Consider the following 24,467-nt stretch of genomic DNA (forward strand, 5'->3'; position numbering starts at 1 on the left):
GAGATGCTGAGATGAGCTTTGGGATAAGAGTCCCACGTCTTCTCAGGTTGCCAGCACTTGAATAAAACACTTTTCTTCTCATCGGCACCTGTCTCATGAGTTTGGCTTTTGTTGTTGCAGGCAGCCAAACCTGAATTTTGTTTATAAGAGTGGAAAGAACATTCTGTGTCCTACAGGTGGAAAGCAGGGCCAGCTCCTACAGCTGGAGCTCCCCCTTCCCTGGGCATTCTCTGCTCCATTCTCTCATTCCAGAAAGATAAATGGGTGGTTCTAAGTGAAGAGATACTTGCTTTTTCGTGGCTTCGAGTGTCCAGGTAGAATTTGCAGGCTTGAGTGGGTTCCTGATGCCTGCATTTCATAAAGAATTATAAAGAGGAGCCCAGCCAGCATGGCTCAGTGGTGGAGCATCAATCTATGAACCAGGAGGTCACAGTTTGATTCCTGGTCAGGGAACATGCCCCGGTTGTGGGTTTGGTCCCCAGTGTGGGGTATGAAGGAGGCAGCCCATCAATGATGATCTCTCATAATTGATGTTTCTATCTCTCTCTCCTTCTCCCTTCCTCTCTGAAATCAATAAAAACATATTTTTTAAAGAAATAATTATAAAGAGGAGATAGCTCAGGGACAACATGGCCAGATATCAGAAAGAATTGAGAAGAAAGGGAGAAAGCACAGAAAATCTGGAGCTTGCTGGGTTGAAAAATAAAACAATTTCTAATCTCCAGACTTGCCATTCAATAAAAGATTCTCAAATTAAAATGTAGCCTGAGAGAAAAGTCAAATCATGGGCATGGCTATAAAGATATAGCTTGGGAGCATAGAGCAAATAAGAGACATAGCTCTCACACCCCTCTGAAGATCTCTGGAAGAATTAAATGGTGTGTAATAGTTACCAGAAAGATCAATGATCCTGCAATAGCCTGCGCTGCCCACAGTACCTGTAATTAAGCGCAGAGAGAGACATGTCTTAAAATGAATTGTAAATACAGCTTTTGGCCCAGGCAATCAAATACATAAGAAACGGTCAATTTTTGAGAAAGCTGTATTGGAAAAGCCCACACTATTGACTAAAAAAGACTGAGACTGCCAAAACCGGTTTGGCTCAGTGGATAGAGCGTTGGCCTGCGGACTGAGAGGTCCCAGGTTCGATTCCGGTCAAGGGCGTGTACCTGGGTTGCGGGCATATCCCCAGTGGGAGATGTGCGGGAGGCAGCTGATCGATGTTTCTCTCTCATCGATGTTTCTAGCTCTCTATCTCTCTCCCTTCCTCTCTGTAAAAAATCAATAAAATATATTAAAAAAAAAAAAAAAGACTGAGACTATTCAAAAAAGTCTCTGGGCCACTAATTTTTTATGGACAAAATGCAGGCTGAGAAAATCTTCAGCTGCTTAGAAAGGGCATAATTTCCAGTGTCATTTTCTGAAGTGACCAAGGAGAATAGTGTAGCAGAAAGGGTCTCCTAGAGATTAGAGCCAAAAGCCACTGACAATGAAGGACTGAGGGCCCAGCCCTCAGCAGTGGACTAGAGCCTAATCACAGAGCATTCCTACCCCAGGGTAGCAGTTCCTGGCAATGTTTCTCCAGCAGGACTTAAGAATTGCTGTGGACCAGGGGCTATTTGGGCCTTCTGTTCTCCAGAATGGCAATGTTTCTTAAGTGATCCTGTTCCTGCTCTACATGTGGGGGAGGAGTGTGATGGGGGAGGTGTGCAGACAGTTTCTGCTTTGTTCATAGGTCTCGATAGCAAGAGGAGCTGCATCCAGATTTGCCATAGAATACGAGATTCTGGACATGTCGCTTGATGCCCTAATTGGGTGTCTAGAGCATGGATGAGTATATTTTGCAAGTAGAAAAGTCTTCCATAATTGTGTCCAAGAATGACACAATATGTATCATTGTGCCCAATTCCTCATCCATTCTATGATAGTTTCCTAGGGTTGTCAGTAGCAAATTATCACAAACTTGGATGACTTACAACAGAAATTTCTTGTGTGTGGATCTGGAGGCCACAAATACAAAATCAAGGTGTTGGCAAGATTAGTTTTCTCTCTGAGATAGAATCTGTTTTCTGCCTCTCTCCTGGCTTCTGGTAGTTGCCTGCAATCCTTGGCACTTCTTGACTTATAAACACATCCATCCAATCTCTGCTTCCATTGTCACGTGTTGCTTTCCCTGTGCGTCTCTGTTTCCATGTCTCCATTTCTCTTCCTGTAAGGACACCAGTCACATTGGATTAGAGGCCCACTCTAATTCCACATCACCTCACTTAACTAATTACATCTGCAAAGGCCCCATTTTCAAATAAGACCCCTTTCTGAGGTTCTAGGCATCCTTCATTTGGGTAAGAACACTATTCAATCCAGTACATGTCCCTGTATCCACACCTTGTGTGTCTTCAGTTTCTCTGCCCCTTCATGTGGGCTGGGACATATATCCCTTCTGATCAAGGGAAGGTGGCTGGAAGAGACAATGTGCCAGTTTGGAGCCCAGGTCTCAGAGGCATTGTGCTTTCATGCTCACCTTCTAGAAGCTTCTGGCTTCCTCCATGAGGTGAGCTTCTTCTGGGAGCTGGTGTCCCTGCACCTGGGAGGTGGGGGGTGGGGGGCAGCAATGCTCCAGCCACTCCACACCTGCCCTGTCAGGAGAGCTGCCTAGGCCAATCTGCAGAGCTATGTGTCTGGAGATAACTCTCATCTTACTCTACTAGGTTTTAGGGCGGTTCATGAAGCAAAAATTGGCTGTTATGAGTGAAGAAAGGACAGAAACCATGGGGACAGCCTCTTGTAAGCTCTGCTCCAGCTGCCATGCTGGATATGAACCCAGTGTTGCCAGGGTATTTTATTTTACCAAAAGGGGCCCAAAATCTAGATTTATAATCCAAAATCTCCTAATTGTATATGTATATATATATATATTATACAATTTTAAAATAAAGTCACTGTGTAGTCCCAACCAAACAGGCTTATGGGCAGGATCCTGCTTGCAAGCCCCTAGCTTGTGGCCTGGGGTAAAGACTAGCTGGTTCTGGAAGGTCCCTCTGCTCAGCTGTCCAGTCACAGGTGCCATCCGGGGAAGATCCTGGTTCCACGAAGAGAGGGTCACCCTTGTGAGGACAAGAAAAAAGCCTTTCTTTTTCTTTGCTGTGGCTTTCCATAATTTATGAGAAGTACCTGCTAATTAAACCCCAATATTGTTGGCTCCTCTGATTCAAATTGTTGGTGCCCCTGTTCAAACTGCAAGACAAGATAAGCTACTCTCAAGGTTACATTCTTGCATCCCCCTCCTCCTATTTTTACAACTCAGGGATAATTAGCACCAAAAGTCTCTATTAACAGAAAGTTTCCTTTTCCATTCCCCTTAAAACAGGCCTCTTTTGAACTCTTCAGAACTTTTGCGCTAAGCATGTGTTATAGGCTTGGGGAAAATACCGACAAGACACCTTTCTAAGTACATCTGCCTGGATTGTCTTCTGAGAAACAAACTACTTCAGCCTCAAATCTCCCTCCCTTCCATGTCACCTAGCAACAGCATCCATTGCCCTTTAAAAGGGGAAGCCACCTTTTATTTTTCGCGCCTGTATTGATTAGCAACATACCGGCCTTTTCCTCCCATGGAAAGTAAAATAAACTCCCTCTCTCTTTGCACCTATCTCTTCTCTCAGCTGTGAGTTCTTTCACAGCCCTGTCACTGGCAAAACCCAGAACACTCCCGTGAAATAAAGAACCCAGGCATGCCATCCAGGATTCCAATTGGAAGGAAGTGCAGCCGATGGTCCGCACAGAGGAAGAAGCAATGTGGGGGATTCGTCATCTCCATGCCTTTCTGCCCCTTACAAGGGCATCTTGGTTTATGCTGTTAAAAACACTTGGCAAGCCCTAGCTGGTTTGACTCAGAGGATAGAGCATCCGCATGCGGACTAAACATTTCTGAGTTTGATTCCAGTCAAGGGCACATGCCAGGGTTGCGGGCTCAATCCCAGGAGGGGGCATGCAAGAGGCAGCCAATCAATGATTCTCTCTCATCATTGATGTTTCTATCTCTCTCTCCCTCTCCCTTCCTCTGAAATCAATATATATATATATATATATATATATATATATATATATATATATATATATATTTGGCAAGGAAATGCCTATAGAATTTCTTTTTTATTTTTTAAGTGGTGGGGTTTTAGGAATTGTTCTTTAAGAAAAAAAAAAAACTATTGGAGAAAAGGCCAAACACCACAAGTTGAAATTGATTTTACAGGACAAACACCTCACTTTAAATTTAAATTGAGTCCAAATTCATTTCGTCTCCCAGAGTTCTAGAAGTGTAAACATTCAGTATGTTTACACTTGTTTCATCTGCTTTTTTGCTAAGTCCTGGTCCCCCACCTCCTTTCCTTTACTTCTATTTGTCATTTCATACATATGCTCAACTTTGTATTTACATATGTCTAACATTTATAGATGGCCTCCTAAATATGCCAGATGAAGGATGAAACAATCCTGAAAACAGCTGGAAAATTGTGCAACAGTGGAGAAGTTGGGCACATGTACATTCTGCACTGTGAGGTTGCACAACAGACCAAGTTTGTTATAAGTGAGGCTGGAGGGTACCCCCCATGCCCTGAAGGATGACAGCTTGCTGGGTATAGCTGGCATCCTGCAGAAGGCATGCCCTCAGGAACCTCAGCCTCCTTGAGATGGGGAGGGCCAAGCTGGCACAGAGACTACAGCCAGGGGGGAACTCTGCTGAAGGGACGAGAGCCACACCCACAGTCCTGCGAGACCAAGGCTGGGGGGTCCAGTGAGGCTGAAATCCAGTGCCTACAAAGTGGAGGCCAGGGTCTAGTGAGGCCAAGGCCCAGTTTCTAGTGAGAGAAGATCAGCCTTTGGGAGGCATCCATTTCCCTGCTACCCTGTGTTGGGATGTCCTGGCAGCTAGAGAGCCTCTGATAGACCTTGAGCCACATTGTCCCCGCTTCTCTCAGAGCTCAGGATTTTTGTGTCTGTCCAGGACTACCCTAACTCTGCAATTCTCATGTCTTTCTTGTGCTTTTGGAAGATTCAGGAGAGTAGGACCTGGACCTCCAGACCAGGGCTGGGTCATCCCTTGACCCTGCTCTCCCTCAGCTGTTCATCTCATTGTCTAATAGATTAGAAACAATAAAAGAAAACTGTGAAACCCGTAATCACATTCAAAATCTCCATTTTCAATTTCAGGGGTGGGGGAAGGCTTTACTATACTGCTATAAAAAAAAAATCTGATGGTCTCAGTTGACCTCAGGTATAACAGTATAACAGGGTAGCTGATAATACAATTTGCCTGCTCAAAAAAATTAAAAACAACATTATGGCAAACAGTGATCTTCCATCGGAGCTCTGTCAAAGATGCCATGTGGAATAGAGAGCCTGGATCCACATCAGAGGGCCTTCAGAATGGGTCAGGGGGAAGATGGACACCATAGCACAGACCCATGCGGGAGAGATCCTTTAGAAAGCTGCTGCCCAGCCTTTGGCATAGGATTCCAGGATGCTTGGAGGCATGTGGAAGGACCCCTGGGCTCAATAATGATGGTGAAAAGCTGGGACCCTGAGTGTTCCATGAAAACTTGTTGGAAGGGGATTGTCTCCACTGCTTCTACCTTTACTGTGACCCTTCTACCTTGACTGTAACCCCCCACGTGAGCCGGCTGCTCCTGTCCACAGCCTTCATGGTCAGGGCAGATGAGGACATGGCAGAGCCCACAGGTCAGCCAGACCAGGCCAAGCTCAGCTTGGACCTTGCTGAGGATTGCTAAGGAGTCTGGGGCTCAGCCGAAGAACTCAGGCTGCTCATTGCCTCGGTTGCTCAGATGGGAGATGGGAAATGGTCATGGGGAATAGCCGTGGCCTAAGTGTCATTTGAGTTCCTCTTTCTCATTTTCAGAAATGCAATTAGAGAGGCGTTGCATGGGCACTGGGGCGTTTTGGTGTGTCTGGGTCTGTGGGTGTTTGTGGGCTGGGTCAGCTGTGGGACCTGGTATGTGTATGAGCATGAATGTGCAGATGAGTGCCCTTGCCTTCCACCTCCCAGCACAGCTTTCTGTCAAGTGCCCTGAATTGCTTCCTGCTTTCCATCCACATGTCAAGTCCCCCAACCTTGACATAGTAGTTCTCCTGTGGCATCCCCCTCTCCCACACCCTACATCCCCTCCACAGGCACTCCCAGTTGCCTGTGCTTTCAGACTCATGTTTGGAGGGCCCTGGAGCTATGTGGAGACCATGAAAAGGAGCATTTGGAAAGTTCCAACAATCTGAGACCATAATAGAGGTCTTGTGTGAGAGAGCAGAGAAGCCTGGGGTTGGGGATGAGATGCAAAGGCGGGCTACGCTGGAGAGTTGCCCCCTCTACGGGCTGGGGGTGCCTCACAGGCTATGCAGGGGCCACCTGAGGGCAGAGGCCTGAGTCCCAGCCTCCCCACATGAAGAAGGCATCTGGTAGAGGACAGTGAGGGTTGGGGCAGCATCTGCAGGCCAGGTTGCTCCTCTGCTGCAGTTTGTGTCAGGCCCAGTGTGGTCAGATGATGTGCTCTTCCATCCGTCCTCCCCCTGGCCAAGATAAGCCTATTCCCCCAAGACATGCATATTTTCATGGGAAATCTTTTTTATTTTTAAAAATCTTAGCAAGTAATTTGAGTTCAAATATAAAACCCTGTGGACTATCAATTGGCAGCCTTCGTCTGTCAGTTATAATACTTGAGTTTATAAGCAATGACTCTGTGACTTTAGGCACAGAGTAGGGATTCTTCTATAACTGAATCCCAGAAAGCCAGGGTCTAGAGCAGGGGTGGGCAAACTTTTTGACTCGAGGGCCACAATGGGTTCTTAAACTGGACCGGAGGGCCGGAACAAAAACGTGGATGGAGTGTTTGTGTGAACTAATATAAATTCAAAGTAAACATCATTACATAAAAGGGTACGGTCTTTTTTTTTTTTTTTTAGTTTTATTCATTTCAAATGGGCCGGATCCGGCCCGCGGGCCATAGTTTGCCCACGGCTGGTCTAGAGGAATACTTGTGGACAGTGAGTGCTTATGCTCTAGAGGCAGCTGGTGGGGACTCACCTGGCCCCAGCCCTCTGGTGACCACCATCCCAATGCACAAGCTTCAGCTTCTTCCTCTGATGTCATGAGGACCAAGTGTTAGATAGCATAAGGCTCTCAAGGTCTGAGCAATTCTAAATGTTATTACTCAATGTTATCCTTGCTAAATGTTAAAATGTATTTTGTAGACCAGCTGTAAACAGGATGAGCTTGACAAATTCAAAGGATAAATGTAGGCAATTGCAAAGACGAAATCAAAGTATAATTGACCAGGAGATTTGAAGATGGTGGCATAGGTAAATGCCTGAACTCACCGCCTCCCACAACCACATCAAAATTGCAACTAAAATACAGAACAACCATCATCCAGAACCCCTGGAAAGCTGGCTGAATGGAAGTCCTACAACTAGAGAAATAAAGAAGAAAGCACACTGAGACTGGTAGGAGGTATGGAGGTGTGGAATGGGCTAGTCCAGCACCCACCTGTGCCACCTTTTTAATCGGGAGGCAGATCGCCTCTGCAGAGGCCACCCAGAGGAGCAAGGGGTCCCAGCCCCACACCAGACGCCCAGCCCAGGGTCTCAGAGCTGGGAAAAGAAGTCCCTATAGGCAGTAAGAACTATGGGCTGTAAAAACCAGTGCAGATTGGGGCTGAGTGACACAGAGGCTGCTCTTAAAAGGCCTGCACCGGGAAGGTCCCACTTTCTCTGAGCTCCAGCACCAGGGCAAGGCTCTGAGGAACACAGACACATATGAGGAGGAACTGGATTGTCTAGCATCGGGGCAGGAACCCTGGGGTGGCTTTCTCCCAGACAGAGGTGCTCACAGGGATCATTGTTCCTATGCTGGGAGCTCTCCAGTTGCATGGCTAACTGGCAGCATTTCTGTTTGCTCTGCCCTGCCTCATCAAATTTACAACCCCACTCAAGCTGTGTGCAGTGGTTTTTGCATATGAATGGCCTGCCCTTGCTCAGGTTAAAATCTCTCAAACAAGCTGCAGCTGGGTCAAGGAGCCCCCAATCTATCAGTAAAAGGCAAAAGGCCCAAGATCTGGCACCAGCCTTCCTTGCTTCATAGCTGGGCATCATCTGGGCACTTCCAAACCTGATACAAAGAGGAGGAATCTGCAGATCTCTTTATAACTCCTGCTGCGTGGCCCCAGGCAGTGGCAGACTTTGCACCTCCCTGGAGACCCAAGAGCCAGTGTACCCAGTGGTCAGTGTCAGGCCATACCAGATTACAACTAGACACAGTCATAAGAGACACACTCAAGGGGCAGACTCAGTGAGCACCAAAGCCCCACTGAAGCAAGTCCTGCTTCATAAGGGTGTCTCCTGGACAGCAGCTCTCCCACTGTAGTTGCACCTGGTTCTCACAGTCAATTGGCCTAGAGGTCAATTCCTCCCAGTGACACCAACAGCAATTGAGTCTCAACTACAACAAGTCTGTGCACACAGCCCACAAAGGGGTGCACCTAAAGTGCCCAGCTTGGGTGACTGGGGAGGCTGAGCCACTGGGCCCTACAGGACACCTACTACACAAGGCCACTCTACTAACTCAAGAAGACATAGAAGCTCTACCCAATACATAAAAACAAACATGGGAAAGCAGCCAAAATGTGGAGACAAAGAAACATGTCACAAATGAAAGAAATGGAAGAAAGCAAACTACTGGATATAGAGTTCAAAACCACGGTTATAAGGTTACTCAAGAATCTTCTAGATGCCTCCAAAAAAAATGGAAAAGGACCAGTCAGAAATTAAGCATACACTGACTGAAATAAAGAATAATATACAGGGATTCAACAGTAGAGTACAGGATTCTGAGAATCATATCAATGATTTGAAATATGAGGAAGCAAAAAACATCCAACCAGAAGAGCAAAAAGAATCCAAAAAATATGAAGATAGTGTTAGGAGCCTCTGGGACAACTTCAAGTGTACCAACGTTCACATTTTGGGGGTTCCAGAAGAAGAGAGAGAGCAAGATATTAAAAACTTATTTGAAGAAATAATGACAGAAAATTTTCCCTACCTGGTGAAAGAAATAGACTTACAAGTCCAGGAAGCACAGAGAGTCCCCAAAAAAGAGGAACCCAAGGAGGACCATACCAAGACACATCATAATTAAAATGCCAAGGCCTAAAGACAAAGAAAGAATCTTAAAAACAGCAAGAGAAAAGCAGTTAATTATCTACAAGGGAATGCCCATATGACTGTCAGCTGATTTCTCAACAGAAATTACATAGGCCAGAAGGGAGTGGCAAGAAATATTCAAAGTTATGAATAGCAAAGACCTACAACCAAGATTACTCTATCCAGCAAAGCTATCATTTAGACTTGAAAGTCATATAAAGAGCTTCACAGACAAGAAAAAGCTAAAGGAGTTCATCACCACCAAACCAATATTATAGGAAATGTTGAAGGATATTCTTTAAGAAGAGGAAGAAGAAGAAAAAGATCAAAAATATGAACAACAAATGGCAACAAATACATTCCTATCAACAATTGAATCTAAAAATCAAAATAAACGAATAAGAAATCTAATAAACAGAATAAACTGATGAATAAAATAGAAGCAGAGGCATGGAAATGGAACAGACTGATGATTCTCAGAGGGAAGGCAGGGGGCAGGAAGAGATTAAACAAAGATCTTATATGCATATATGCATTACCTATGGACACAGACAATAGGGTGGTGAAGACCTGGGGCAGTTTGGGAACTGGGTGGAGGGGGGCAATGGAGGAGAATAAGAGGGACATCTGTAATAATCGCAACAATAAAGATTTTGTAAAAGTGTAATTGTCCAAATAGTGTTGACAAGCAATGTCTAAGCCTCTCTTTGGGGAAACAGAGCTTTGAATGTGAATCCTGTCTCCTTTACTTGCTTCAAATAAATAAACCTACTTTGTGCCAACTGGACAACTGTGTCTCATTCTTGAATACAGCACTCCAAGAGGTAAACACCTTGAGTTTGGTAACACAAGGGAGATGATTTAACTAAGATCTTTGCTAATTCATGAGCAGAGCTGCCCCTTTGTCACACTGAGCCCAGGGTTTTACCATATCTTTCCACTCCAGGGCCTCAGCCAGGCCAGTCACCAGGGCATATGGGACTGGTCATCAGACATAGATGTGTGTGATCTTTCTCCTGAGAAGGGAGCCTGGAAATTCCTGATTAGTGTCCCAGTGGGGGCTCTCAGTTTCCAGAGCTGAACACAATCTTTCTTCATTCTCTTGTTTAAATTCTCCATTTAGAACAAAATGCAAGCACTGGCCAAAATCAACAAAGCCCTGGTTGCCTCTCTCACTGCACTCTTCCTTCTCTTCCTTCTTTACCACCCTATGGCTTTGCTGCTCTTCTTTCCCTGGAGCAGAGAAAAAGCTCTCCTAACCAGAGGCCTCTGCACATGTTGGTCTTTGTGTTTGAGATGCTTATCTTAAGCTGTGACTGCCCACTCCTGGTAACTTCTTTCCCATCAACTTTTAGCCTAAACCCTCACTCATCTCCCCTCCTTGACCCATGCATTGTGAATCACTTATTTCTTTTTCTTTTCTTTTTTTAAATCCTCATCTGAGGATATGTTTATTGATTTTAGAGAGAGAGGAAGTGGGAGAGAAAGAGAAAGAGAGAGAAATATCAATGTGAGAGAGAAACATCAATCCATTGCCTCTGAAAGTGCTCTGACCAGGGATCAAACCCTCAACCTAGGTATGTGCCCTGACAAGAACTTGAACCTGCAACCTTTTGGTGTACAAGACAATGCTCCAACCAAATGTGCGACCTGGCCAGGGCTCTTTTTATTTTTTTTATAGAATTTATTTTTGGTAGTTACATTGCTGATTCATTTGGTAAATATATATATATATATATTGATTTCAGAGAGGAGGGGAGAGAGAGAGAGAAACATCAATGATGAGAGAGAATTATTGATTGGCTGCCTCCTGCACTCCCCCTGTTGGGGATCGAGCCCACAACCCAGGCATGTGCCCTTGACTGGAATTGAACTCAGAACCTTTTAGTCCACACGCCAATGCTCTATTCACTGAGCAAAACCAGCTAGGGCACAAATTTTTTTGAGCACCTACTATGTGCTACGCTATGCTTTGTTAACCACAATATTTTTTTGCAATATTTCAGCAAGTTTGTTTATCAGGCCAAAATCCACCTTGGTATGGGTACCACCCAGGTCCTGCAATACAACTGGGTTTGGTTCTAAAGTCAGTGATGAAATGAAAAAAGCATGTAGTCAGAATACTCTAGAAATTTTCCAGTGAACACAGTTTTGTGTCTACAGCCCAATACTGTACAATGTGTAGCTGGGTAAAGGCAGTGATGGAGAACTGTACTAGCTAAGATGTCCAGTTTTGAGCTTTCATATTTGTTACATCATTTAATTCTCAAAACCACCCTATGAAGTAGGTGATGTTGTTATGCCCATTATACAGTTTAAGAAACTGAGGCACAAGTGTTACTGAATAGGGACTGGGCCCAGAGCAGGTCTGCCTTGGGCCAACCAGTAGTGTGTGGGTTCTTGACTTCATGCAGGAAAGATTTCACAACACAAGTCCAGATGATTTTAAGAGTGTTTATTATTGAAACATACAGTGAAACAAGAAAGGACTTAGGATGGAAGAAGCAACAGGAGAGAGCCTAGGCAGGGCTGTTTGGGCTCACTGATAAATGAAAGTCACAGTAAAAGAAGATGTAAAGACAGGAAAAAGGTTTTCCTTTTTCTTTGCTGTGGCCTTGCACAATTTATGAGAAGCACCTGGTAATTAACCCCTAAGATTGTTAGCTCCTCTGATTCAAACAATCCCTCTGTTCAAACTGCAGATAAGAAAAGCTACTCTCAAGGCTACATTCTTACATTCCCCCTCCTTCCTGCTGTTTTCAGAATTCAGGGATAATACTCACCAAGGAGTCTCTAGTTAGTAGAAAATCCTTCCTTTCTCACCCTCAAACAAGCCTCTTTGAACTGTTCATAAGTTTTGCTCTGCTAGGACATCTGCCAAACTGTCTCCTAGAAAGCAAGGAAACTGTAACTTTTCAAGATAGCTCCCCCTGGTATCTGCTCAACTTCAACACAACACAAACCCTTCCCTTCCTCGTCACCTAGCAACACCAGCCATTACTCTTGAAAGGGGGAAGCCATTTTTTGTCCCCTGCCGTGTATTGATTGGCAGTAATTGGTCGTTTCCCTTCATGGAAAGTAGAATAAACTTCCTCTCTTCATCTCTTCTTTTAGTTGTGAATTCTTTCACAGTCCACACCACCAGTCAAACCCTAACAGAAGTGAGCCGAGGTGGGGCTGCTGTTGGCTCACTGGAAAGTCAGAGAAAAAGGAAGTCGGTTCATGGAATAAACTCAGGATGAGCTGCGGCTGCCCACTGTTCCCCTGGTTTCAAATCTTGTGAGGAGGCGTAGAGTTTAGGAGCAAGAGAGCAGAGATACAGCCCTAAGAGTTACAAGACTTGGGCGTGCTCTAGCAAGAGAAGAGTCCCCTGTCTTGAGGCTTTTTATCTTTCTTTAGCCTGAGGGAATCCCAGGAGAGGTTTCAGGGGAGGGTCTCAACAGAATATTCATTAGCATTTCAGATGCGTTCTTCAATATGTTGGTTTACCAAAATGTATGTGTAGAGGTATTAGCGTTATTTTCCGGTTAGTTTCATGTTTAAAGAATGTCATTGAAGCCCTGGCTGGTTTGGCTCATTGGATAGAGCGTCGGCCTGGGGACTGAAGGGTCCCAGGTTCGATTCCGGTCAAGGGCATGTACTTTGGTTGCGAGCACATCCCCAGTAGAAGGTGTGCAGGAGGTGTGCTCTGACTGGGTAGCTCAGATGGTTAGAGCATTGTCCCAATATGCCAAAGTTTCAGGTTTGATCCCCAGTCAGGGCAAGTACAGGATTCAACCAATGAATGCATGAATAAGTGAAACAACAAATCAATGTTTCTCTCTCACACACATTCCCTTCTTCTCTCTCTCTCTCCCTCCCTCCCTCTCTCTCTCTCTCTCATATAAATTTTAAAAAGGTACACGTATATCTTTCTTCTTCTTCTTCTTCTTCTTTTTTTTTTGCTGGAATGATGATAAGGGGACACTATTTTGCAAGGAGCAGAGGTGACCAGCTTCTCTATGAACTCCACTTTACATGTCCTGGGGACTTCATATCAGATCTCAGTGTTACTACACAGGAGGAGGGACCATCTGGAGCTGCTGGAAGGGAGCCAGCCAAAAAGAATCATCCTACTGGTGATGAGGCCTCAAATGAAGGAAAGGCCTCCTGGCACCCCAGGAAGGAGCAGTGGGGTCCCCAGGGCGTCCCCAGTGGCTGCAGTGATGGCCAAAGGCCTTCAACTCTGCATCCAGAGTTTCTTCCCATTGTGTCTCAGCCTTCATAATCCCATGGTTAGTGCCATTGCCAGACCCAGCCAGAAACTTTGGCCATTTTAAGACCCACACTTAGATACTGTAAACTGGGCAAGGTTGGGCCTCTCATGCAAACTGTACTTCAGAGAGAACCCTGCACTGAACTTCCTGCCTGCACTGTGTTTCTGCCATCTGAGCCAGCCCTTATGAAGGACTTCCTAGAATCCTTTATCAACCTATAGGACTGAGGCTTTCCCCACCCAATTGAAACTGCACAGCTCTGACCAACCAGAGAGGCTCTATTCTGATTAATCAAGACAAGTGCCTTTTGGACCAATCAAACTGTGAGGATTTGGAGTCCTTATTTGCATGAGGACAGACTAAACAGGGACCAGAGGCAGGGATATCTGTCCATATAAGCCAGATCCCCTCAGATTCTGAGAGTGCACTTTCCCTCTCCACCAAAGTTATCTCACTTGAGAAGGCCAGAGCAGACTGGCACAGGACAGAGCTGGAGAGAGGACTGATCCCGGGGCCACCTCACAACTATGCTGTTTTACAGCTGTGCTGTGTGACAATTGAGATGTTTTGCACTAAAGTTTCCTTCTTCACTGCACCCCAAATTGGGGGTTTCTGCTGGCCTTGAATTGGTGCTGAAAACCATTGGCTGACAGCAGGACTGGATGGAAGGAACATGACAGGAAGGGAGGGTGATCTAAAAAGAATAAAGTGCCAGAGGCCAGGGATCCTGGGATCTAGCAAGGCCTTGGCCAGGGTCAGCAATGGATTATAAGTGATGAAATACCCAGTCAGGCTTACAAAGGATTTGAACACAAAACCCCGCAATGTAACAGGATTGTGCCCGTCATAAGCTATGTGCAGGATTTATATGTAAAGAAATCAATTCTCCATGCTCTACGGATGATGTCGTCTGGGAATGGGAGGTAAACATAAAATCATGTGAGGACCAGGGCAGGGGTAACCTGGGACTGTGATACACTTATAAATGGGCACTGAGATTTCATTTGGAAATATAGGCAAATGAGGTGCTGGGACTGGGGCCATGGGGCTGAACCCTAACATTCATTGTGTCCCAGAGAGTTAATCCAGGTTTGTCTCAGTAATAGCTCCTGCCCCTAGTTAGCAGCTGGTTCAGCAATGATCATATGACCCACCTTTGGCCCATAGACAAGAGGGAGTCATTCAGCCCTTCTAGGAGAGGGCAGAAAACCTGTATGTGGTCTGGCTATTCTTCTACTTCAAGCATATCAAACTCGCTGACTGCGGGCCTCATGCTTCATTTATTTAAATGAGGCACTTGGCCCTCCGGCCATGAGTTTGACATGCTTGTCTAGTCCAGGTCACAGACCTAGGTGGCAGATTGAGCTCTGGAGTTGTCATACTTGCAGACCTGGTATGTGACATCATGCATTTTCTTATGTTTAAGGTGGCTGTGTTACTAGCAGCCAAGGTTATCTTAAGAGACCCACAGGCCTTTCTCAGATGGCCCTACTGACTTCTGTGAGAGGTTAGGCACAGGTGGACCCAGGGGCCTAGATCCAGATACAAGTGGGCCCAGGACAGTACTCCCTGCTACACCCAGACAATCCCTTGAAAATTTGAGGGCCTCTCCCTCTCTGCTAAGCTGAGCATAGGTGCAAATGGACAGTTAATTATAGCTTGTGTTGACTGCTCCTGGATCCCTTAGCCTCCAAAATGCAAGTACTTTGTCTTTTATTTCCAGGCAGAACTGATTCCAATGGTGGTAAGACAACTCTGTGTGAAACATGGCAATGAAAAAAATTGCTGCCTAGAAACACCTACGTTTTTCCTGTTTTGCCTGACACAGCTCCTTGTCAGGGTGTGTGTGTGGAGGGATGCTCAAAAAACAGCAAGACCCCCCGAAGTCCATCTGGCTGCCATGTTCTGTTCAATCAGCATTCCCCTGATATATTGCTTACCAAGGCCAGTCCTGGCCAGGATTCTGTCAGTGCATCTGAGGAGGCCACTGTGACTGCTGTTTGCCAACAGTGGAGGAGACAGAGTTGCTGTCTTTATAGGTCCCTTGACAAGGTCACTAAGACCTTACAGTTTCTTATCCTCTGAATCCAGGTCCCCAGGGGGCTGGAAGAGTCTAGGTCAGCCGTGGGCAAACTACGGCCTGCAGGCCGGATCCGGCCCGTTTGAAATGAATAAAACTAAAAAAAAAAAGACCGTACCCTTTTATGTAATGATGTTTACTTTGAATTTATATTAGTTCACACAAACACTCCATCCATGCTTTTGTTCCGGCCCTCCAGTCCAGTTTAAGAGCCCATTGTGGCCCTCAAGTCAAAAAGTTTGCCCACCCCTGGTCTAGGTCCATCCTCCAACTGCTCCCAGCTTGCTTGTCTAGAGGGAGGACAGTGAAACCTCACTGCCTCCATCTGTCTGCTTATAGCATGCAGTGAGGGAAGGACCTGCCAAAGATTGTGACCTCATCAAAGGGCAGAAGGACTTCTGGTTTCTGTGTGGCCACCAGGGGCAGATGGCTCTGATGAAGCCTGTGCTGGCACATGTGGCCTGGAAGCTAGGGGTGGAGCAGAGAGCCCTTCCCCTCCCTTCAGACTATGGCAGAGCTCCATTCCCAATGAGAGCTGGGGAGGGCATAGAGGAAAACATTGTTTTTTCTTAATGCCCCTGCTCTTAGGCATGCATGGTAATTTTTGACACCCAAGATGACCATGTTCGACCCCCATCTCTTTCTGTACCTCACATCCTTGGGAAGCTTTTTAGGGGGAAGAGGGCCCAAGCTCATCCTGAATTGCCCTCATCTCTCGCCCTCAACATGCAGCTGTTCTAGATTCGGGTTGTAACTCCAGGCCTTCAGGGACCATGCTAGTAACAAACCTGAGCAATAGGCAGATGGAGGACAATAAGGAGTGGTGGGGACTCTATCAAGCAAGAGAGTAGAAGCCAGACCTAAAGACATTTAAGTTCAACTCAAAGCAAACACACATAACACACACAAAGCAAGTGTTGGAGCTGAGTTGGCCTGTAGTCTTTGGGGTCTAGAATGAATAAACAGATGAGCAAGAAATGAGGAAGAGGTGGACCTGAGGGAGAGGCAAAGACCAGTGGCTGGAGCAGCATTTTCTAGAAAAGGAAGTGGAGAGATATGAGCCATGGAGATGTGAAGAAGTAGGTGTCTGTTTGTTGTTGTTGTTTGTAGTTGAGGTCAGGTGATCACCAAGCTGGGAGAAGCCCGTAAGGACTCCCTGTATGGAGGATTCAATCATACATTTTTATGGATGTTTGCCCAATTCATCCACTCCTCCATTCAGAGTGTCGTTGTGGGGACTAAAAGATGGGTTGGTCAAGAGCGGTGGTCCGCTTCCCACTCATGGGGAATCTCTATCTGGGTGGAGTCCCAGAAACCTGGGGGTGATGTGGGCAGGAACAGGTGCCAGGGGTGATGCATGTGTGTCAGGGAGACAAAGCCTCTTTACAAAAAATATCCTAGAACAGGTATTCCCAAGTGTGTAGATAATATGGTACATGGACCTATTAGGACAATTCATGTATCACCCAGTGAGTGTCACTCCTTCTCACTTTTCCTTTTGCCCCTCTCATTGCATCAAAGGGAAGGACCCTGCTCTTGCTCATCTGTCTCATTACTTTCCCAACACTTGCTAATCAGTTTCAGCATCAGTGCCTTTTGCAGTGAGCAGTATCTAGAATTTGACATAAAATATTTTTTTCATTTTATTTATTTTTGACAGATACTTTTGATTTATGGAGAAATGTTGGCTTTTCATTCAATGATTTAAAGTATCCTTTAAAAATTTAAGTTCAGGATGAAGTACTGAATAAAGAAATAATGATGGTAGTGAGAAGAGGATTGAGGTAATGCCATCAGCCTGGCAGAGAAGTGTGTGAGATTATAGGGCATGACCCTTGAAGACTGTGAGGCCGCTAGTTGGGTGTCATTCATCCTTCAAGGAGCACAAAAGCACAACCACCACCAAGAGGAATGAGTGGAAGAATGCCATAGATTCTAAAACATTGCTGGACTCCCTCAGCCTTCAGGATTCAACCCATGCTGCTTCTTACAGGAAGTCCTCCAGGATGGCTGGCTCTGGAGTGATCTCTTTTTCCATGCACCGATCACCATCCACCTTTCTCTGGAACCAGCTGTGTTTGCAGAGGTCACAATAGTAGATGCTTCTTGGGGATAAGGGAAGGGGACCTACAGCAAGCTGCAAGGCATATGTCACATTTAAGGATTAATAGCAGAAATGTGGGCCCAGTGTGACCGCATGTTCCAATTTCTCAAGAAAAGTCAGATATCTAAGTTCTTATGTGAAATTTCACTATTTTTAATGTTAACAATAAATGTTCACCATGCCTGCCTCAGCACCATCAGATGACACAGAGGGAAGCGGGCAGGTGAAGATGGCCATCAAGTTGCAGTGCCCTCAAGCCCAGGTCCTGAAAATGAAGGAACTGAGGAGAGGAAACCATAGCTAAAACAGGTTGTAAAAGTCATGTGTTTCCCTATAAGACCCGGCCCTCCTGGCTGGCAAGGGGGCCCTGTGGGACCAGAGCCAAATCCAAAGTCCTGGTTACACAGGCCCGGAGCACTGTGAATGAGATCCAAAGAGACAGGAATGGGGCAGAAATCTGGGCTCGCACAGCAGAGATGTTCCAATAGACACATGCCTGGAAGGAGGTTCTCAGGCAGGACCTGGGAAGAAAGGTCACTGTGTTGGGGCAGCAGGCTTGGTAGGAGAGTGACTCCAGGCTCAAAACCTTGCTGGAGAGGAGAGATTGCAACTGGCAATGGGCTTTGACGGCAGACTTGATCCAGGATGGAGACGTATGCCTGGTATTCTGAATTGGAAAAGGTGAGTAGAGAGTAGAAAGGTTATTTTAAGCGGGGCCTGGAGGAGAGGAAAGTCCAGGAGGCTAGATGCCCAGCTGGGATTCAGGACAGGTGAGGGCTGCAACTCTGCCAGTGCTCTAGGAAGGAGGGCCAGATCTGGCTGGAGGAGGCTGTGTTCTCAGGTTCCAAAGGAGGGGTTGGGAGGCAGATGGAGGGAGACAGAGACTTCAGGCAGAAAGAAGGTGGGGATTGAGGGTATCTTGCCTCTATCTGGAAGGGTAAAAGTTGATCTTTGGGATAGCCCCTGCAGTGAGTGCACCCTTAGGTAAAAGCATCTTCTGGCCTCTGAGGTCTCCATCTCAGGTCTTCCCCTCCTTCCCCACCCCCATCCTGAACCCTGTCCTGCCCAGGGCGCAAAAATAGGGCTAGACTGTCTCTTGAGCCCCATGGCTCACTGGTGGGCCCCAAGAAGGATTCTCTGAATGGGGATGCTGGGGGCGGGGGGGGGGGGGCACGCTCCTTCCAGGCAGTGTGCCACAAGGGCGCGGGGCAAGCCCAGTGTGGCCAGCGGCTGGGATCCCAGGTGCTACTCTGCCGCCGCCGCCGGGTGTCTCTGCTTCGCTGCGAGAGGGCGGCGGCGGCCCCGCCAAGAAGCGCCGGGTCACCGCAGGCTGAGGCGCCCGCCGTCCCCGCCCTCCCTGCGTTCTCCTTCTCCCTCCCGCCTGCCCGCCTCCCTCGCACGCTCCTTCCCTCTCCCCGCCTCTCCTCGGAGCTCCCCGCCCTCCCCTGCGCGCCTCGCCTCCTCCGCCCAGCGCCCTGCGGTGCTGCAGCTGCCGGCGGCTCCAGCTGCCCCAGATGTGGGCTGGGCAGAGCGCGGGGAACTTTCGCGCCGGCTGCGAGTGCGGGGCCCGGCTGCGGTCCGGCTGCCATGGATTCGCCAGCTGGCGCCGTCCGCTGCCTGCTCTGCCTTTCACCGCTCCTGCTGCTGCTGCTGCTGCTGCCGCCGCCGCCGCCGCCCGCAGACGCCTGGCTCGCTGCTGCTGCCGACCCCCCAGGTAGAGGCGGCCCGCCCCCACCCCTACGACCCCCATTGGCCGGCCCCGCCCCGCCCCGCGCGCCTCCCCCTCCCCCTCCCCCCTCCCCCTTGTACCAGGAGCGTCCTGCTGGACTTGGGCAAACTCCGAGCGCCCCGTCAGGGGCCAAGTTGTCCAACTTTGGGCCGGATTGGTCGCGCAGGGGGCGCCCCTCGCGGCGCACCCGGACTCCTCGGGCGGTGGGGAGCTTGGAGCCCTCGCGGCGCTCCGGACGTTAAGCGTGGCGGTGGAGGGCCAGAAATGCCCCGCGGCGAAATCTCCCAGAGCCTGCCCCAGCGGGTCCTGGGGAGCCAGGGCCGGGCTGCTCCTGGGCTGGCGTCCGGGGATGCTCCGGAGGAGCCGAATGCCGACCGCGCCTGGGGCCCTGAGGATCGTTTGGGGCGCCTCAAAGGGGATCCCCGAAGATCCGAGGGACCCTGCTCCACCCCTCCGGGGACGGGATACTGCCATCAGAGGTCGCCTGTGCGAGGGGAGCCGAGTCCTCGCCGCCCCAGGGGCCACTGAAGGATAGAGGCTCGCGGGGGGGGGGGGGGGGCGGGTGGACGACAACCGGGAATGGCTTCGGAGCGGCCCACATCCTGCCAAGGACGGTAGGTTCACGGTGGCGGGGACGCTCTGAGGTGGCTGTCCCCTGGGGAACTGTGAGGAGCCCGCGGAGCCCCAACCCAGATGGGCAAGGGGAATGATCTTGGCTTGCAGGGTCCCAGAGCGGGACCGCCGGGGCGGCGGTATTAACTACCCTTCCTGGTTGGCAGATGCAGGGGAGGTGCAGGCTAGCTTCTGAGGCTTGCCTGGAGGAATGTCCTTCCCTTCGCATTGGGGGCGGGCCTCGGGGTGATGCGGGCTCTGCCGCTCTTGGGAGCTCCCAAGTCCAGGCGGTTCCAATGCTCCTTCCCATTGCAGGCGGACCCCTGGGGCACGGAGCCGAGCGCATCCTGGCGGTGCCCGTACGCACTGACGCCCAGGGCCGCTTGGTGTCTCGCGTGGTGTCGGTGACGACCGCCCAGGCCGGGGTTCGGGCCCGCAGGGCTGCCCCCGCCCAGACCCTGGGCTTCCCTGGAGGCAGTGAGGAGGACCCTGACCGCCGCCTATTCTACAACATCACTGTCTTCAGCCGAGACCTGCACCTGCGGCTGCAGCCCAACTCTCGCCTTGTGGCGCCCGGGGCCACAGTGGAGTGGCAGGGTGAGTCGGGCACCACTCGCGTGGAGCCCCTGCTTGGAACCTGCCTCTACGTTGGAGACGTAGCCGGCGTGAGTGAAGCCTCCTCCGTGGCGCTCAGCACCTGCGATGGGCTGGTGAGTGGGCACTGCTCCACCCCTTTCTGTCCATGGCTCTTCTTGCCTGAGCTTCAGAAGCCTGTTACCTGGGTGTCCCCTGGGAGGGCAGGGCCTGCATTGAGACCTTCTCTGCTTGGGGACCACAGGGCATACACTGAGGGGGTGGCTGGATTGAAGGGGTTGGCTGGAAGGCCAGTTATTTTGATTGACGGTTGAGGGGTGATTTATGCAGGAGAAGGCCCAGGGTCTCCAAAGGGCTGGTCAAGTAGCCATGTGTCTCCTTTAGGCCTGCAGGCACAGGTGTGTATATGTCTGTGAGTGTGTGCACATGTGTTTGGAATGTTGATGTGTACACGTGTCTGGACACCTGTGTGAACATATGAATGTGCCCTTGTGTGTCTTATGCACATGTGTATCTGTAGGTTTCTGCTCATTTGTGTGTCAGTTGAGTGTGTGCCCTGTGCATTTTAGTATGTGTCATATGTGTGGAGGGCACAGGTATTGGCAGTCAGTCTCCTTGTCTCTGTGTATGCAGGTGGTCCCAGCCCAGGGGGCAGGCAGTGATGCTGAAATGCCCAGTTATCCTCTACCCCCTGGCTGACTGGCACCCACTGATTTTTATGCTGTGGGTTCCTGTGAACTTAAGCTGGCTATTTGAAAAATGTTTTCTCTCTCTATTAGAACCAAGGGGAACATTGGGAAATGCAGGCTCTGGCACCCATGGGCAGCCCCTGAAGGACAGGAGAGAGGCTGGGGGAGGTCCCCTCCTGAGGCTGCCTGGGGGTTCCTGGAGCCCTGGAAAGTTGTCCTATTTTGGGGGGCCCAGAGGGACCATGGCTTGACATAAGAGCCTTGGAGGAAGCCTGGATCAATGCTCAGGGAGGAGGCTGACATTGGCAGTGTTCTGTCCCGCCACCCAGGGACCTGGCACTCAGCAGAAGCCACTGCAGTTTTCTATTTTGGATAGGATGTGTGGTGGTCAGGCTGGCTGTGCTAGCAAGTCATCTAGACCGCCCACCAAGGGTTCTGCTCTAATTGCAGCTCAGAAGACTCCTGCTCCAAGGGAGTGGCCGCTCTCCCAGCCCTGCAGCCCCTGTCCTCAGGTTCATCCTGTTAGCTACAGAGCCAGCAATTACTCCAGAGCCCCACAACCGCTGGTATTCTTTTTATGGAGACACAGGAAATGTTACTTGTTGCTTCAGAAAATCACTGCCTTTGGTTAGAACCTGGGCGTATTGCAGACAACTGTCAATGTCCTTGGAGGAGTTGGGTTAACATGGTGCAGCCCTCTATGTCCAGTTGTCTCTGAGGATGTCCTTGGGCTCACGGGTATGCCTCATTTTACTCTAGAGGTGAATCACCTAAATTAGAGGAAATAGGTCCTGGGGACTTCAGGATGGGGTGGGTGGGCTGGGAAGAGTGACATGGATGCATTTGTTGGTGGACCAACTTCTGTGTACTGGTTAATTCCCAATGGAAAGCATTTTAGGGATACTTTTTCATTGTATCATTCATTCATCTGGTCAGTGATTCATTTCTTCAACCAGCACCTCTAGTACTCTAGTGTGTTTTTCCATTGTGCTGGTCAGAAATAGGTCTGTCCTGGTGGCCCTCTGGGTCTCACACACTCAGGGCAGTTGATAGGCTGAGGAGCACTCTTGCTGGGGCCTGAAAACATACTTCTGGAGGCTACCTGAAGAATGCTTTGTCGGTAGGCAGCCACACAGGTTGGCAATCCTAGCAGAGAGAAGAGGTACCAGGTGTGCCTTGGCCCAATCAGGATAGGCAGATGTCCTGGACGTGCTTGCAGGGCTGAAACGAAGACTGGAGTTGGAAGAGGGGCTGGGGTCTCCCAGAATGGCCTTGAATGCTGTCAGTGAAATGGCCTGGAGATAGTGGGGCAGCATCATGACTTCTTTTCTTTTTCTTTCTCTTTGCTGTGTGCAACTGTTCTGATTTTATACCAATTAATTTCTTAACCTTTAAAGTCTCTCTGTGCATCAATGATAGGCTCATATGCTAAGGGCTTCATGCATCAAGTGTCTGGTCCTCAACAGTGACCCTGCAGGAGAAAGGTCTTCATGGCTGGTTTACAGCTGGGCAGCTGAGGCTCAGCCCTTGATGGCAGGAGTCTGGCTTGGTTCTCTCCAGCTCTTCTTCCATGGTGCTCCCAAGTCTGGTGGGTGAAAGACACTGATATATGATCCAAGGTGTACTTCCTGTGCACGCTCCTCAGTAGGTCTTCTACGGCTAAGTGCACAGCATCCTCCCAGCAGCCCTGGCTCTAAACCAACATGCCTCATGTAGCCCCTTCCTGGGCAGCTCTTGCTCTTCCTTCATTGGTAGTGAAACATGCCCAAGCAAGTGTGGTGCAGATCACACTTGTTAAAATACAGATTCTGATTCAGCACCCATGCACCCTCCCTACTTTCCTTCTTTTTCCCCACCTCCCAGGTTCTGAGCTTCTCATGAGCTCCCTGGTTGATGCTCCTTGGCCTCAGACTACACTTTCAGAAGCAAGGCTCTACAGCCCAAATTCTGCAAGAGAGCTCTGTGGGTTTACACCTTAAGTTGCTCTGAGCAAATAGGGTTCAGTGGACCACCAGTGTGGGAAATACTGGGCCTTGCATTCACCTGGGAGATTCAAGGGGCCCATGGGACTCTTGGAGAATTTCTGTAATAAAGAAACATTTTGAACTCTGTGAATTCAGCACTCTCACACAGATGGAACCAGGGAACCCTGCTCTGCAGAACATGTTGAACTAGCTTTCGTAGGAGACATGGAAAAACCATGGAGCAGGGCTCAGTGAGCAGCTGTGGTCTCACAGTTTAAGTTTAGATACTTAGGGGAGCCACAGAACTTTTTAGGCCTTTTGTCCTTCCCCTGGATTGGACACACATCTACTTGCCTGTTCCCCTGAGTTTGTTTCTCTACTTTAAAAGAAGGCAGTAGTAGCTTTGTTTACCACAGACAGCAGTCTCCTAATTTATTTAGTACAAATGGATTCTTATGTCACTGTATATGTCAGGCTCCTCTTAGTTACAAGTGACAGAAAACTCAAGTCAGATTAGTTTAAACAGAAATGGGAAGTTATTAGCTCACATAATGGTAAGCCTTCAGGCATGACTGGATCCAGGTGCTCCCACCAGGTTTTAAAGACCCTTGCTGTCTCTTGCCTCTACATTCCTTTGTATTTGTTGGCTTTGTTCTCAGATGGAATCCTCTGTGGCAAGTCAAGGGGCTTCAACAGTACCAGACTAACATCATTTTCTGATTATTCCAGCTGAGTCCTGAAATGTCACTCTGGCCAACCTGGCATCAGATGCTCCAATGAGAATCAGGACATGGGGTCTGCACAACCCCATAGATGGAGAGTGTAAGAGGTGTTGCTCCCCCAAGTGGTATAAGGTTGGAACCCTGGGCCTGCCAATATGCAAATTCTATTGTAGTAAGGTGGAGATGGAGACTCAAGAAATGCCAGATGGCTCAGCCAGTGTGGCTCCGTGGTTGTGTGTCGACCCAGAACCAGGAGGTCACGATTTGTTCCTGGTCAGGGCACATGCCTCGGTTGCAGGCTTGATTCCCAGTAGGAGGCAGCCTATCAGTAATTTACTTTCATCATTGATGTTTCTATATCTCTCTGAAATCAATAAAAACATTTATTTTAAAGAGAAATGCCAGATGAAGACTCGCTTCATAAGACATTGAGCCCTTTATTTTCAGAGAGGCTGAGAAATGGAAAGTGCCCAGGTTCTTTCATAGCCACTGTACAGACGTTGTTCATAA

General features: G+C 48.5%; 2 protein-coding genes across 5 annotated transcripts in view; one reads left to right on the forward strand and one right to left on the reverse strand.

Annotated features, from left to right (window-relative positions):
- Positions 1 to 17,843: 17,843 nt before the first annotated feature.
- Positions 17,844 to 19,912, reverse strand: LOC132234653 (uncharacterized). Its single transcript, XM_059695838.1, has 2 exons — positions 19,457 to 19,912; positions 17,844 to 18,314 (listed from the first exon to the last, which is right to left on the reverse strand). Exons 1-2 carry the CDS (start codon positions 19,848 to 19,850, stop codon positions 17,884 to 17,886), a joined length of 825 nt encoding a protein of 274 aa, XP_059551821.1. The 5' UTR covers positions 19,851 to 19,912; the 3' UTR covers positions 17,844 to 17,883.
- Positions 19,081 to 24,467, forward strand: part of ADAMTS2 (ADAM metallopeptidase with thrombospondin type 1 motif 2) — a 278,837-nt gene continuing 273,450 nt past the window's right edge. For 3 of the 4 annotated variants that reach the window (XM_059695833.1, XM_059695834.1, XM_059695835.1), the window contains exons 1-2: positions 19,082 to 19,361; positions 20,304 to 20,698. In XM_059695833.1, the coding sequence (XP_059551816.1) occupies positions 19,235 to 19,361; positions 20,304 to 20,698 (522 nt within the window). In that variant the 5' untranslated portion in view covers positions 19,082 to 19,234. Of the gene's footprint in view, positions 19,362 to 20,303; positions 20,699 to 24,467 lie in introns of all 4 variants that reach the window. The other variant, XM_059695836.1, reaches the window with a different exon arrangement.

The sequence above is a fragment of the Myotis daubentonii genome, chromosome 5 (genome assembly GCF_963259705.1).
Source record: "Myotis daubentonii chromosome 5, mMyoDau2.1, whole genome shotgun sequence".
In the NCBI taxonomy this organism is placed as follows: Eukaryota; Metazoa; Chordata; class Mammalia; order Chiroptera; family Vespertilionidae; genus Myotis; species Myotis daubentonii.

Bases quoted from the DNA above. Each gene is read 5' to 3' on its own strand.
- LOC132234653 (XM_059695838.1), bottom strand. From the start codon at position 19,850: ATGGCAGTATCCCGTCCCCGGAGGGGTGGAGCAGGGTCCCTCGGATCT. The intron at 18,315-19,456 runs GTACAAGGGGGA...TTTCCAATTCAG, and splicing joins AGTCCAGCAGGACGCTCCTG to AATACCAGGCATACGTCTCC.